This window comes from Haplochromis burtoni, unplaced genomic scaffold, assembly GCF_018398535.1.
Source record: "Haplochromis burtoni strain Fernald_Lab_line unplaced genomic scaffold, NCSU_Asbu1 Contig_267, whole genome shotgun sequence".
NCBI classification, from domain to species: domain Eukaryota; kingdom Metazoa; phylum Chordata; class Actinopteri; order Cichliformes; family Cichlidae; genus Haplochromis; species Haplochromis burtoni.
This window is the reverse complement of record NW_024582628.1, coordinates 807,240-822,107: the sequence shown is the minus strand read 5'-3', so window position 1 is coordinate 822,107 and position 14,868 is coordinate 807,240. Positions and strand designations below refer to the sequence as shown.

Here is a 14,868-nt window from a genome sequence, read left to right as displayed (position 1 = left end):
AAGCGCTTTGGCAACAGTGGGAAGGAAAAACTCCCTTTTAACAGGAAGAAACCTCCAGCAGAACCAGGCTCAGGGAGGGGCGGGGCCATCTGCTGTGACCAGTTTGGGTGAGGGGAGGAAGACAGGATAAAGACATGCTGTGGAGGAGAGCCAGATTAATAATAACTAATAATTAAAGGCAGACAGGTATATGAACATAAAGTGACTACAAAAGGTGACTGAAGAAGAAACACTAGACCTACTGCAGCATAGGAAGGAAGGATTCGGGGTTACCTGATTCAGCCCTGACTGTGTTTTATGAAGAAGGAAAGCTTTAAGCCTAATCTTAAAAGTACAGAGGATGTCTGTCTCCTGAATCCACACTGGAAGCTGGTTGCACAGAAGAGAAGCCTGAAAGCTGAAAGCTCTGCCTCCCCGTCTTTTAAATATGGATGAATTTCTATATTAGTCTCTGCAGTGTAACATATGACTGACCACTAACTGGCATTTTTAAAGGCAAGCTTTTTGTTGAGAAGCCCCCACCACCACCACCACCACCACCACCACCATACATACATCGTGCAATAAAACAAGACTCACAGTCTAGCATGAGCAATGCTCTTGCAGGAGATGTATCTCTGAACCTGTGACTGGTTGGTCCCATATATACTGGTCCAAAGAAATGTCCCTCCAATGGCAACAGTCCAAAAAGTGTGTCTTCTCAGAGGGTTTGTATCAAAGCTGATGAGACATAAAAAGGGAGAAATTTGAGTTTATTGATTGCTTCTGAATTCAAGAGGCTGGTTAGCTAATCTCCAATGTGCACCATTCACAAAAATGTGCTTTAAAGGAGTTTACAACAAGTGAAATCACTAGCAGTACACTAGGAATGCTCCACAGTATGAGACATTAAATTTCCACACAACTGCTACGGTGCTTAGCCGCATTTGTGGAAAGAATTGTTCTTATTGCTGTGTATGTATATTGTTGTTGATTTAGTGATGATATACTGAGTCAACCCATAGCATGAAAACTATCACTGTAAATTAGTGTTACTGTTCCTCTTTTGTTTTGGTGAATACTCACTCCCAGAAGTTGATTCTCCCTCCGTGTTGTGAATCTGAAAAGATGTTGATGACTCCACCTTGTAGGATCACAGATGCGATGATGACAGACAGGAAACCTGCGATCATTACACCGAGCTGGAGGAAAAAAATACCACTTTTAGTTTGCTTATTGAATGTTGATGGAAACGGTGATAAAAACTAGTGTTTGACTTGTAAACAAGAGCAGAAAATGCTGGTGTTTTGAATGAAGCAAAACACCAGCATGCTGATGTGGTGTGCAGTTACTATTTATGAAACACCAGTGTACATTGTTGTCTCTCCAACCACAAGCAGCATGAGGCATAACGGGTGAGCTCTGATTTAGTCAGTACCACACCAACCACCTGGTGTGTTATTATTTCCCCGAGGAGCCTACCTGAAACACGTCTGTCCACACCACTGCCTTTAGACCACCCTGTAACAATGCAGACCAAAGTCAGATTTCACAAAGGGCTGCTGTATATTTCCATTTGGTGGTATGACTCTTTTCTTAGACCTTCAAGAACCAAATAGGCACCAATAACTGCAGATATGATACTGATTACAATTATTGAGTCAGATATTGCATTAAAAGGTAGAAGGTTGAAAAACTTCTACATGTGCATGAGTCTAGGGAAGCTTAAGTAGTGCACACTTTCTGAGGTTTCCTAGGTTTGTAGAAGTGTATCATCATGATGACACTGGGATCCTTTGATCGATGGTGATCGGGGCTGAGCTTGACTTTGTGGCCTGCCTGAATGAGCCCATTTTCTCATTATTTAATCATTCTTGTCAAAATGTATTTAAAAAATTGGGGACCGCAGAATTCATTCAATCAAATTTTGTTACATACCAGTGTGCAGTAAAATGTACAGACCACTCCCGTGGAAATGACCGCACCCCACAGATTCATCCCGGTCACTGAGGAATGAACCACTGGTCAGTCAACTGGATAAAACCGAGTACGCGTAAGTGCCCTCGTGCAGGAATGTTTTATGAATGTGACCACTGTGTTGGACCGCAAGCAAACATACCTTGGTTTAAAGCAAGAGCTGGAACATAAATGACAATTCCACTGTAGAGGATCTGTCACAGGAAAAAAAAAGTTCCCCGAGTGACTGATATGTGGTTTTACCTACACAGGTCAAAACCCTGTAATTATGTGTAGACAGGCCTCTTACTCACTGTTTGGACAATGAACAGCAGTGTGCCCAGCAGACGGGTTGCTCTGTTAAAACGCAGCTCCAGATACTTCATAGTGACAGAAGTAGAGAGACAAGATAAAAGTATGAGTAAGATGATGCATTTCTATCAAGTCATAAAATGTTTTTGTCTCATTAAATTAACCAGCGCCTTAAAGTCGAACCCAATCACTCCCTTTACTCCTCTTTGGTTTGAATCTATCGATAATCTGTTTTTCATCTCCATGCACCATAGTTCATGACATAAAGTGAGACAAAAGCAACATCTGAAACTTGAAAACCACACACCATAATGTTTAGTAGCCGGGGCTCTCTTTACAAACCACTTTCGACTTTCTTTGACTTTTACCAAGTTACTTGGCAATATTGTATTTTATCTATCTCAGTCCACAAAAACGACGTGCTCTTTATTCTTTCAGTGTCATTCTTGTTTTGTTTTTTACCAAGCCTAACACAGGCCTTTTGTTTGCACAGTAGTGCAACGGTGATCAAATGTCTCTGTCCCTTTCTCGATAACAGTTCAAAATTATCTTTCACATGTAGACATTTCATTCCTGTGTAAACAGAGTCTGGTGGAATTGCAAAACAGAAATCAGACGATCCACACAGCACAGCGCTGAAAAAAGGGGAAGAAAAAGTACTCCTACCTCAAAAGTGCTGGTGATTTCCAGCTTGTAGAAGATGGGGAGGAAGACCTCAGATGTGATCAGCATCGCCATTAAATAGGAGAGACCGTAAAATCCGATATTGGCTCCGTATTGGTAAACCTACAGAGGGATTGTATGAATTATTGTAGCTATTAAAAAAAAGAAAATTCAGCCTTGCTTCCATTCAATAACTGTCACATTTTGGATTTGTCCCTTGTGAATCTGCGTTTTACTTTACCTCAGCTGGAAAGGACAGCACTGTGATGGCTGACATGAAGCTGGCGGTCAGGGACAGGGAGACGGGCAGAGCTGTCAGCTTGCGGCCTCCAGTTAAAAAGTTCCCGGGGTTTCTCCGGCTCCTGTCCACCCAGGCGTAGTAGATCCCCACAGCGGCGGACACCACCAGCATGAGAGCGAACACCACATAGTCCGCCAATGCGAAGGAGGTAACTGCCATTTTAGTCAAAGTTGGAAACAAAGCTTTGAGATTTATTCAGAAAGTTATTCAAACCTCCCCCATGTGTAGAAGTCCTGGCACATCACCTTCTCGCTGAACACTGAGCTGAGAGCAAAATCACACCGCTGTGGGTGTGTGTGAGGGAGGCAGGGAGGGAGGGAGACAGGTGGATATAGAGAGAGAGTTAGTTCCAGGGAAGTACAGTAGCTGCAATATATGAAAAATCCACAGGCCAGCAAATATTTGTGATATCAAGTCTTCGTGACCGCAGAAAAAGTGTTTTTTATCAACCCCATGCTTGTGTTTCAAGAGGTTTTTTTGGAGAAAACTGTGTGTTTTTGACAATGTTTTCGCCTTTTTATACTTCAATTTACAGAAATACACACTTAAAAAAATGATCATGCCACTAACACAAGAAAATGATTTTTTAATTAAAAATCTATTGCAGTGTGTCATAGAGACAAACGTTTATTATGTTTATCTTGCTCCTCATTGTTGCTGTTTCAGTATAAGAAAAAAGGCCCTCTTCAAATCATACTAAAAACACTACTGTCCACCAATGTAACAATAACCAGGGCTAGCAGAGCGTAACTTTTTGAGTGTGTCTGAAGAGTCTGTGGTTTTTGATAAGGCTCAGAATTCAGCAAAGCAGATAAAAAGAGGGAAGGGACTTGAGAAGTTGTGTAAAGTGTGATTTTACTGGCAGTTTTGAGAATGTGGACTAGATTTTGAAAGTTATGGGACTGGATCTTTCTGGATTTGAATCCTTGTTGTTGCTGCAGCACCAGAGTCAGCTGGGCTACAGTTTATCAGACTTTATCTTTATCAAACCTCGTGTGGGATTCATTAATCATTTCAAAAATAGGAATATAGCAATATTCATTTTTCTAGAGTAGACTATGATATAAATGAAAATAATATCTTATGTTATTGTCTATAAATATATGCTATAGTAATGAAATGTCTGCACACGCACAGACTGTAAACACCTGGAGAATCAGAATCTTTATTTCAGACCTATATGTAATAAATGTTAATAAAGATAAATAAATGAATATGAAATAAAAAAAGAAAGACATTATATTCAAATGATGAGAAATATTGATCATTCCCTGTTTGAAACTCAGTAGGAGGTAACACATGCTTATTAAGTCCAACCCCTATTTAGCTGATTGTATATATCTGTTTTGATTATACAGTCTAATATATACATAGACATTATCCATAAATAAATTTACTTTTTTTATTTTTATTTTACCACGTGTGACCTTAAAAATAATGAGTGTTTGTGCTACAAACCTTGTTAACTATACTTAAGCACCCTTATTTCTATTTTGTATGACATGGTGTACTTTTGTAAATGGTAACCCAAATCTCCACATAGTAACTCAAGTATGATAAAAACCAGTGAACTACATCAGGTATGCAATGATCTCTGGGGAGTATATAAATGATTATATAAATATCATACTTTATATAAATTCACTCCCAACATAGTCCTCACAAAGGGGAAAATATGTGTTTTTGTATGAGGCTGTAAATAAGTTAATTTATGACTGAAGATGAACATTTTAAAATTGGGGACTGACTAGTTGCTTGAGTGGCACGTTTACCAGTCTGGTCACGTCTTATTTGGATGGATGGGCAGATATGATGATGTCCTTTATGAAATAAAAATGTTGCATCCACCATAAATATTTTTCTCCAGTCAGTTAAACCTTTAAACGAAACATAACCCATAACGCTTACAATAATGTAAAAGTTTAGTGGACACCAAACTCTGTTGTCCTTGTTAAATGTAGGTAATCGGGATATGGTCATATGATTTGGACCCAGTGGCGCTCCGTAGAACGATTTCAGGCAGGTTTCATTTAAATTATTTCAGATAAATATTGCTTTACTATTGTTTTCTTTGTGTTGAAGTCTATTCTGGCATGTCTAACAAAGTCTAAAAATCCTTATTTGTTCTTTTTTTGTGCATTTAGAACCTAAATAACTTGAGAAGCAGAGAGACGAGAGATCACAAACGAAACCGGAAGTAACTATGGGTTACTTCTCTCGCCTTTTAGCTTGTCTTCGGTCTAACCACGCGGAGAGAGGAAAACTTCCCATAATTCTTTGCTCAGCATGGCTGCCTCCTGTTGTCGGCGTGTGTGTAAACAGTTGTAACATTAGCTAAAAGAAAGAAAGAAAAACAAAGTGCAGTTTTCATGAGTCTTTTAAACCGCACACAGATCTCTGGAAATCCGCTCTTTTCTTATCAAGCGACGAGGCCAAGATGAAGATCAAATCCAAGTCTTCGTATCACAAATCTGAGAACACCTTCAGGGTAAGAGCCCACAAACACTCTGCGGCGTGTTAATAGTACAGCAGCAAAGACAGAGCTGGGGAAAAGCTAGTTTGGTATGACTCTGTCACATTTAGAACAATTTGTGTACCATCTGCAGCACGTTTAAAGTCATGTGATCTGGGTTTGTTTTGTTTGTTTGTTTGTTTTTGTCTTTTTTAAGTTTCTCACATTTGCTGAAAGACTCGCCAACGTCAACATCAACGTGATCCATCGCATTGACAGAACTGGATCTTACGCTGAGGTTTGGAATCAAAATGTTCCGCTTCTTATTACGATCACCACTCTCATCCATTCATCTGTGTCTTACTGGTGAGGACTGTTTTGCTCTCTTTGCAGGAAGTAGAAACATACTTCTCTGAAGGACTGACAAAATGGAGGGACCTCAACTTGACAGAACATTTCAGTATGTATAAGGAAACATGAAGTATCCCATACTCAGGGGGAGCTTGTGTGTTAGTATTTTGTTGAAGAGATTTGCACACGAATCTAATACTTTTCCTTCACAGCCACGTTTCTGAAAGAGGTTTCCAACAAGAGCCAGTCATTCAACATGCTGGTTTTCCATCAGAAGTCCATCGTGGAATCTCTGAAAACCCACCTGGCCGTCCAGAACAGTCTGGCCTACCAACCCCTGCTAGAGTAAGAAGTATTTTATGTTATTTTTTGTAGCTGTAGGCTTGCATAGAATCATCAGGCTGCAATCTAAGCGCCTAATTTCTTCCTCCAGCCTCGTGGTGCAGCTGGCCAGAGACCTGCAGACCGACTTTTACCCCCACTTCCCAGATTTCTTCCTTCTGATCACCTCACTGCTGGACACAAAGGACACAGAGCTCCTGGAGTGGAGTTTCACCTGCCTCTCCTACCTCTACAAGTACCTGTGGAGGCTTATGGTGAAGGACATGACCAATATCTACAGGTGAGGCATAACATAAAGTCAGAGGGGCGAGTGATTTTTATTTTTTAATGAAATTTGAGATAATCAGGAATCTATTTTTAAGACTTAAAACGACCTAAGGAGCTAGTTTTGGGAAGCCAAGTGGGTGAAAATGGGTGTATGCTTTGTAATTTGACCCTAGAAGTGCTCTGGTTTTCCTTCTGCATCCTTTGCAGGTTACTTGTGTTACTAGAGATCAGATGCACATATGATGGTTAAATGTGAAACCTCTTTCCACCCCACAGTTTGTATAGCAGCCTGCTGGCACACAAGAAGGAGCACATCCGCATGTTTGCAGCAGAAAGCTTCTCCTTTTTGATGCGAAAGGTTGGTGATTTGGGTTCATGTCTCCACTTCTTGTTACTTTTGATTTACTTGTCATCTGCTGCGATACATTTCCATTGAACATCTTCTATTATTATAGACTGTTCTTGTACAGCACTTATTTCTACCTCTAAGTGCACCTTTATCTAACACTCACACACATTCACACGCCGATGTACTTGTTGGGAGGGACTTGGGTTAGCATCTTTCCCAAGGATAGGTTGGCATGCAGACTGGAGCATCCAGGGATCGAGCTGCCAAACTTCTGATTACCGATGACCTGCGCTAACTCCTGAGCTTGTAGCAGTTTCTTTCCTTCTACTGTATTTCTTTATTTGTCGTCGTTTTCCCCGATGAACTGGTGTATCACTTTGTCCTGCAGGTTCCAGATCTCGATGCTCTGCTCACCCACGTGTTCTCCGACCTAGAGGAGCACCCTGAGAAGGTGGAGGGAACGGGCCAGCTGATGTTTGAGATGTGCAAAGGAGTGCGAAACATGTTCCACTCTTGTGCTGCTAATGTGAGTTAACAGAGTGACTGCGCGGGATGGACGTCACTTAGGTTGAATTAAGCACTTTTAGGTGTTGTTTATATAACCTGATGTGTTAAGCAACCTTTTTATCTTTCCAGGCTTTCTCTGTGGCATTGCGTAAGCTTGGCCCAACAATGAGCCGTGGAGTCTCTCTCCCGTGGACCTCTGTTAGGGACGCTCTGGATCACATGGCCCAGGCAGCAGCCGATCACGTGGACAGAGAACACATGCTGGTTTTGTGGGAGTCCCTCCAGGTAAGGCTGGACTCTATTTTGTGTCTTTTCTGCACCTTTTTCACTCCTTGCCACGTGCTTTGATGGCGCCGTGTCCTCTTCTTAAGGCCAGCATGTCGGAGGTGCTGGATATTATGGAGGCAAAGGGGAAAGACGCAGACCCGGCAACAGAGCAGCTGGAGAGCCTTCTGTTCATTCTGCACACCCTGGCATCCCACAAGGGTGGAGCCAAGATTACCAAACCGGAGTCTGTCTGCCAGGTGAGAGGAGAATCTAAGAGATTGAATTATATATAGAAATGCGAGAAATTCCATGGATTATGTGCGGGAATATGAAGGTGGCGTCTCATGGTACGATCTCGTCCTCGCAGACGGTGTTGAGGCTGATTCAGAGCTCGTCTCTGTCAGCTTCCTGCTCCCGTCTTCTTCTCCAGATCACATCCTCTCTGCTCCTCGGGGAGAACGTCAGCCTGCCAAACTCACTCATCCAAGAGACTGTGCAAAAGGTTTGTGCATGTAAAGATGTTTTTTTGCATCTGGTGTCACAGTGTGCGTAAGGACTGCATTATAAACACGACCAGAAAGAGAAAGTTGCCCGTTGCTTACGTGCAGACTCTCTGGAAATCTTCTTTATTAGATATTTCGGAGCACTGTGGGGCACGATCTGATTCTGGAGTTCACCAAAGAGATGTTCACCATGAAACAGTTTGAGCAGGTGAGTTCACTTTTTATTTTCCTCTGTTTCTTTTAAATCTCGCGGACTAACTGGCTTCCTCCTCTGCTGTCCTCCAGCTCTTCCTCCCCACCCTGCTGCGCTTCACCACAGGGCTGTTCAACCAGGGTGATGCCCTCTCTCGCCACAGCAGCCTGGATGTGCTGGTCAGTCTCATCCTCGCTAAAGCTCCGCCCCCCACAGATGGCTCCATGGCCTTTGAAACCTACCCACTGCTTTTCACCGGTCAGACAACAGGGTGAGATTCTACGGTGAAATGTTATTTTCTACTGTTGTCGTGTCATTTTCCGCGAGGTAAATCTGTTTTCTCCTCCAGCAGAGTGTTTAGCAGGAAGGAGGAAATTCAGCGGAGCCATGCGGAGTCAGAGCAACTAGCTGTGCCTGAGCTGGTGCTGTCAATGATCAAAATTCCCGATGAGCAGGACCAACCCGTCAGTAACCTCTCGCTGCCGTGGGCTGCACTTGTACTGCTGCCTCATCTCAGGTAACTCCTCCCTGCAGTCAGACTCCTTTTGGTCACGTGTGCAACAGCATTGGTCAAAATGAGGAGGTGGTCAGGAGAGAGCTACAACAGTGAGTGTCTACAGGCATTTGTAAAGCGTCTTAGAGGCTCTGTCATGGTTTGGGGCTTTTGTCAGCCAGTGCTGTTGGGATCTTGTCAAAATTCATAGAAATATGAACACAGAAGCACATCAGTCATGGATTGGCCTCCCCTGGAGCTCGAAGCTCAACGTTGTTTAAGTCATCTTAACCGAGAACAAAACAAAAGGCAGCCAACATCCAGAGAAGATGCCTGGAGAGGATTAGTTTTGGTCCTGCATTGTAGTTTCATACATTCCTTTTTCTCCTGTCTGTTCAATGCGTAAAACTGGCTTTTGTCTGGCTTTTGTGCTGGGAGCCTGTAGTTTGGACAAAGGTTGCTGTGAGCTAACTTTACTAGTTGTGGCTCAAAGTTGCTGCTGCCAGGGAGCAGAAGTGAGGCATTCAGGAGCCAGGGATCCATCACTTCCTCTGGATTTTCATGGCAAACTCGACCCGAGTGCTTAAAATAAAAACCGACCACACCTCAGAGGCAACCCAGAGCAGCGGTCCCCACCTTTTTTGCGCCACGGACCAGTTTATGCCCGTCAGTATTTTCACGAACCGGCCTTTAAGGTGTCGCAGATAAATATAACAAAATAAAACCAGTACCAAAAAACAAGAAGATTTAGTCGGCGTTGGGGGTCCCTGACCCAGAGAGTTGGGGAAAGTTTCTGTTTTTTTTCTTTGTCAGCTTACAGTGTATTCATACACAGGCAAAAAAAGAGAGAAACATGTTAAATGTTAATATTTACACTCTTTTGCTTCAGGCCTCTGGCTCCAGCTGCTGTCGTACCTGATGTGACAGCTTTCCTAAACCGCCTCCTGTGTGAGATCGAGGCAGAGAAACTAGGGAAAGGTTTGTGATTATTTGTGTGGTTGGTTTTTTATTAACACAAATGTTTTCATTTGGTTGCAGTTTCATACGGCTCAGTGGGGTAATTAACAAGTACATCCAAAGCAAATAAAATAAGAACTGGAATTAATCATTTACCAACAAGTTAGAATGACTGGTTGTGATTTTAGTTATTTGTTAAAAGTCTGAGTTAACCTTAAACTTCATGTCTGGGATTTCTACAAGCCTAAATTTGGGCACCAAAACAAAAACAGATTAAATGAAGGGGAAAATTAAAATACTTTATATATTTAATCTCCCAAAATTTAATGAGGTTTTCCCCAAAACTGGTGAGGGGTGAAAAAGTAAACAATGATTTTTTTTTAAATTGCAAATTGAGTGACTCCTTTCTTTCCTGTCCTCTCTCCAGCTGCTCTGTTCGTAGCCAGGCAAGCCCTGAGCTGCCTCCTGTCTCTGGACAGCTCTGCCCAGCTTCTCTCACTGGTCACGGTGGAAAAAGTCAACTCGATCCTACAGTAAGCTCTGCGTGTGCGACCTAAAAACACATTTAGCACCCTTTCTCTGTTGCCGAATGAGTTTCCATCTATTGCATCAGATTCAAAACACCTTTCAACAACCTGTAACCGCTGTCGTCGTGATTGTCACAGGAAATTTCCCACAGACCTGTCAGCTCTGCTGCTAGCAGACTTGTACTACACCCGTCTGTCACTCAGTGGGGTTTCAGAGCACCTATCCCACAATGCCTTGCTTGAACTCTACCAGATGCTGTACTGCAACCTCTCGTCCAACATTTCTAAGGTTTGTGCCAGATCATAGGACATTTCAGAATAGTTTAAAGACCAAATTTTCCCCCCTTAAAGTTAAGATATCTCACAACCTGAAGGCGCTGGTGGTTTGGGTGTTGGTGAAAACAGACATATTTAAACACAGTTTTGTTCTTTTTTTAAAATTCAGATTCGTCTGCTGACTCTGAGGCTCTTCTCTCAGTTCGATGCAGAGCTCCCTCCACAGACTGAGGTACAACACCAGCAGATTCTCATTAAACACATTTAAAGTTTGGAGTTATTGGAAATGTTGTTCGACTGTCTTCGTCCAGGGTGAGGATAATGTGGAGGTGCAGTCGGTGTTCGCAGTGTGTCTGCAGGCGGAGTTGGTGCCGGCTTCAGTGCACGACTACAGAGAGAAGCTGCTTCACCTCCGGAAGCTGAGACACGACCTGGTGCCGCGCAGCCTGCCCCGCGGACCTCCTGGCACCATCCAGCAGGTGTGGAGAAGAGCAGTGATGAAAGCATGACGGGATGAATAATGATGCGTGTTCTTTATCATGTGATAAGTTTGGTTTTTTTTATTGTTGCAGAGAGTATAAATACATATGTTGGCATATATAATAATGTTACAGTGGCCCTGAGAGGCCAAACGGGCCGCAACTTAAGAAACACCAGCAATAAGATAAACGCTGCAAAAGCACAAAAACACAACGGAAATAGGAAAAAACAGTTTTCCAAAAGCACAAGGGAAGTGTTTCTGGGGAGACAATAACCCTGACGGACCAGTTGTAGAGGATTCATCGGTTTTATGAGCAAAGTAAAGATGAGAGGCAAGTGTGTTAGTCTAACTATTAGCCTAAAAATCCATCATCAGCATTATGTGAATGATGTGATTAAAACACACTTACCTAGCATGTTTTGGTTCCTGCAACTGGTCCGTCAGATTATTGTCTCCCCAGAAACACTTCCCTTGTGCTTTTGGAAAACTGTTTTTTCTATTTCTGTTTTCTTTTTTCCTGTTTCCGTTGTGTTTTTGTGCTTTTGCAGCGTTTATCTTATTGCTGGTGTTTTCTTAAGTTGCAGTCCGTTTGGCCTCTCAGAGCCACCGTATAATGTAGTTACAGAGAAGTTATACGAGTCCCGTTTATTTTTAGATGCTTGGGTGGATAACCTTCCTCTTGTTTGACTTCAGGTTCCTCTGCGGTACCTCATTGCAATGCTGTTTGTGAACTTCAGGCCACTGTGGGACCCAGTCATTGAACTTATTGTGTGAGTGTAAAATAATCACGCTTGTTTATACTTCAAGAACCATGTACGTTCCATCATCTATGCTCCAGTCTTGTTACTTGGGCCTTTCTAAATGAGTATGCTGCTATCGAATGCTGGGGATTTGCTCTAATCTGGCCTTTCTGTCTAATTACAGACATTTGTCTGCATTTCCTTTAAAACTACATTGACACTTTGAGGTATCCTTGGAAAACATTTGGCGTAAATGGGTTTCTGTCTTTCCTCGTTGCAGGAGCCATGCCAGAGGCATGGACAACAAGGACTTCTGGATGGTGTACCATGAACATCTGGAGATGGTGGCCGGGCTGGCAGGTAAGGCTGTTTGGTACTTGTGTCACAGCATGTAATTATAATGGCATTTATTTACCTATGAATCCCTTGAACTGCCAAAAACACGTTAAAAGGGAATTCTGCTTTCTGCATGTAACAGAGAAGGAATTGGAAGAAGAAGAAGATGATGATGATGAAGAAAAGCCCAGTGTTCAGAGCGAGCCAGGCTGTGATGTCATTGAAAGCGGGGATGTTGGGACTCTTTTCCTAGAGCAGCTGAAATTGGCCTCCGACCCCAGTGAAAGGACAGACTTCACTAACTTCCGCAGTTTACTGTGGCGCGCTATGGCCCAGTTTACCGACAGAGTGGAGCCACGCAGCCGGGAACTGACCCCGCTGCTGCTCAGGTTTATCAGGTCAGTGTCAGCTGATTGACCATTTTCCTTAAATTCCATCAGAAGAATATGTTCTGTTATCTGATCTTAAACTCGGCGCTTGTTTGCAGGAATGAGTTTTATCTCACAGACCTGCTGGTGGCGCCCACTCAGGACCTGAGGAAGAGAAGCGATGCTGCCCTGGAGGATAAATCAGGGATGACTGAGCACATGGAAGAAGGGGAAGAGGAGGAGGAGGCAGAGGAAGGAAGCAAACAGCTGAGGAAGTCACTTCCAAGAAGAGCAACGGCCAAGTAAGAAATATTTGTAATACTGCTGTCCTCAAATCGATGACGTTGTTTTCAGGGTTCTGATTTGCAAGCTGTTTTTGATTTTACCATAATTTTTTTACCCACGTTATTGCTCTGATGTTAAAGTAATAGCTGCTTTATTATTTGTAGTTACTAGTGCCATGTCTGGTTTCCATTTTCTCTTTAGACTTCATGTAAAGTGTGTTTAAGGTATTTAACTGCACAGCATTCAATTTATTTGTTGGATAATTGTCTAAAAATATCTCCCAAAATGCCACCTAAGTTCCTTGTTATTAGAGACCACTCTCCTAAATTTCACCTTGATGTGGTTTAAAAGAGCAAGTTATAAAAATACATTTCTCTCCAGGTTTTATGGGGTTAAAAGTGACCAAGAGACCAAAAATGTGTTTGCACCAAACCTTTATCAGATGTTATTTCTGCTTTGACGTTTGGCATTTTACCATGGAAGTCTATGTGGATCGAGTCTCTTTTGGATTCAGCCTCACGTGGCCAATCAGGGAACTGCAGCTTTTGTCACAAATTTTTTTTTTAGCTCTATGGGTTACCAGTTCAATTTAATTCAGCTTTATTTTTATAATGCCAAATCGCAAAAACAGTGGCCATCTGGGGCTTTAGACTCTACAATAATAGAGAGAAAACCCCAGCAATCACACTTCCCCCCTATGAACAAGTACTAGGCGACAGTGGGAAGGAAAAACTCGCTTTTAACAGGAAAAAGCCTCCAGCAGACTCAGGGAGGGGCGGCCATGTGTTGCAAGCGCTTGGGCGTGGGGGTAGTTTTTACCCAGTGTGCAGAATTAAATAAAGACTTCATAGAATAGAATAGAATAGAATAGAATAGAATAGAATTCAACTTTATTGTCATTGCACATGCACAGGTACAGGGCAACGAAATGCAGTTTGCATCCATCCAGAAGTGCTTTAGTGATATAGATATATTACAATATATATTAGGAATAATAAAGATATGTAAGTATATTACAGAAATGGGTCTATTATGGTATGTTATAATGTACACGGTATGAAGTATGTTCATCAACTTATATGTACCAGAAAACTTTCATTTTTTAAATGAAACTTTGATATAACTATAATATAATTCTAGTGTATTGTACAGTAAGTAGAAGAACATAATGAACTGAATTTGTCTTTTGTTTCTCAGACAGCTCATCGCTCATCTGAAAGTATTTGCCAAGTTCACCAACCCTCGAGCTCTCTATCTGGAAAGCAGCCTCCGTGAGCTCTATAATCAGGTAGTGCCCAAGTCTGTAGCATGCAGCGTCACACACCCTGTCCTTAAAACATACGAGTTGTTCCCTTACTCGAGTAGTTTTTGAGGCAGTTGCTATTTTCTTGCAGTTGTATCACAGATTTCTTCTCTTATCTACCTGTTGTTCAGCTGCTCACCCATCAGGATCAGCAGATTCAGCAAGTGGCCCTGGAGTGTGTCATCACGTACAAGGACCCCAACATAGTTCCGTACAAGTAAGGAAACGACCATAATCACCTCAGGAGACGGAGAGGACGTGATTACAGTGCAATTTCTCTTTGGCAGCAGCTCTCTCTCCCTCTGCCTCTTCTTCAGTGGTTTTATTGTTAAGGCTCTTATCATCAGCCCTCTGTGGTTACAGATGTAGGAATGCTGAGTTCCACCTCCGTGCTGTTTCTGTCTGACATTATGTTCTCTGCTGTCTGTTATCAAGATATCCATTTACCACACATTCAGCCAAGCTGCAGAAAGACGGTCTGATCCAGGGGCCGTTAGCATTACAGACGTGTGTGTGTGTGTGTGTGTGTGTGTGTGTGTGTGTGTGTGTGTGAGAGAGAGAGAGTGTGTGTGTGTGTGTTGCTTTGTTCAGGATCAGCCTGACACACTGAGCTGCTTTCAGAGTCTTAATTACATTATTTTGTAGATGGAATTCTTATTC

The 14,868-nt window shown here is 42.4% G+C and overlaps 2 protein-coding genes across 2 annotated transcripts in view; one reads left to right on the top strand and one right to left on the bottom strand.

Annotated features, from left to right (window-relative positions):
• slc5a8 (solute carrier family 5 member 8) overlaps positions 1 to 3,483 on the bottom strand; it is a 7,816-nt gene extending 4,333 nt beyond the window's left edge. The window contains exons 1-8 of the mRNA XM_014339063.2: positions 3,152 to 3,483; positions 2,914 to 3,033; positions 2,250 to 2,315; positions 2,099 to 2,150; positions 1,918 to 1,985; positions 1,462 to 1,500; positions 1,066 to 1,181; positions 580 to 720 (exon numbers count right to left, since the gene is read on the bottom strand). Coding sequence (XP_014194549.1) covers positions 580 to 720; positions 1,066 to 1,181; positions 1,462 to 1,500; positions 1,918 to 1,985; positions 2,099 to 2,150; positions 2,250 to 2,315; positions 2,914 to 3,033; positions 3,152 to 3,370 — 821 coding nt within the window. The 5' untranslated portion in view covers positions 3,371 to 3,483. The remainder of the gene's footprint in view (positions 1 to 579; positions 721 to 1,065; positions 1,182 to 1,461; positions 1,501 to 1,917; positions 1,986 to 2,098; positions 2,151 to 2,249; positions 2,316 to 2,913; positions 3,034 to 3,151) is intronic.
• A 1,981-nt stretch (positions 3,484 to 5,464) lies between these two features.
• The window catches only part of utp20 (UTP20 small subunit processome component), a 23,629-nt gene continuing 14,225 nt past the window's right edge, over positions 5,465 to 14,868 (top strand). The window contains exons 1-24 of the mRNA XM_005939249.3: positions 5,465 to 5,699; positions 5,881 to 5,961; positions 6,057 to 6,123; positions 6,227 to 6,359; positions 6,448 to 6,636; positions 6,900 to 6,981; positions 7,361 to 7,498; positions 7,609 to 7,764; positions 7,851 to 8,003; positions 8,114 to 8,248; positions 8,380 to 8,457; positions 8,535 to 8,713; positions 8,792 to 8,959; positions 9,825 to 9,913; positions 10,320 to 10,425; positions 10,558 to 10,708; positions 10,865 to 10,927; positions 11,007 to 11,174; positions 11,870 to 11,946; positions 12,197 to 12,276; positions 12,395 to 12,650; positions 12,740 to 12,922; positions 14,103 to 14,193; positions 14,340 to 14,425. Coding sequence (XP_005939311.1) covers positions 5,649 to 5,699; positions 5,881 to 5,961; positions 6,057 to 6,123; positions 6,227 to 6,359; positions 6,448 to 6,636; positions 6,900 to 6,981; positions 7,361 to 7,498; positions 7,609 to 7,764; positions 7,851 to 8,003; positions 8,114 to 8,248; positions 8,380 to 8,457; positions 8,535 to 8,713; positions 8,792 to 8,959; positions 9,825 to 9,913; positions 10,320 to 10,425; positions 10,558 to 10,708; positions 10,865 to 10,927; positions 11,007 to 11,174; positions 11,870 to 11,946; positions 12,197 to 12,276; positions 12,395 to 12,650; positions 12,740 to 12,922; positions 14,103 to 14,193; positions 14,340 to 14,425 — 2,960 coding nt within the window. The 5' untranslated portion in view covers positions 5,465 to 5,648. The remainder of the gene's footprint in view (positions 5,700 to 5,880; positions 5,962 to 6,056; positions 6,124 to 6,226; positions 6,360 to 6,447; positions 6,637 to 6,899; positions 6,982 to 7,360; positions 7,499 to 7,608; positions 7,765 to 7,850; positions 8,004 to 8,113; positions 8,249 to 8,379; positions 8,458 to 8,534; positions 8,714 to 8,791; positions 8,960 to 9,824; positions 9,914 to 10,319; positions 10,426 to 10,557; positions 10,709 to 10,864; positions 10,928 to 11,006; positions 11,175 to 11,869; positions 11,947 to 12,196; positions 12,277 to 12,394; positions 12,651 to 12,739; positions 12,923 to 14,102; positions 14,194 to 14,339; positions 14,426 to 14,868) is intronic.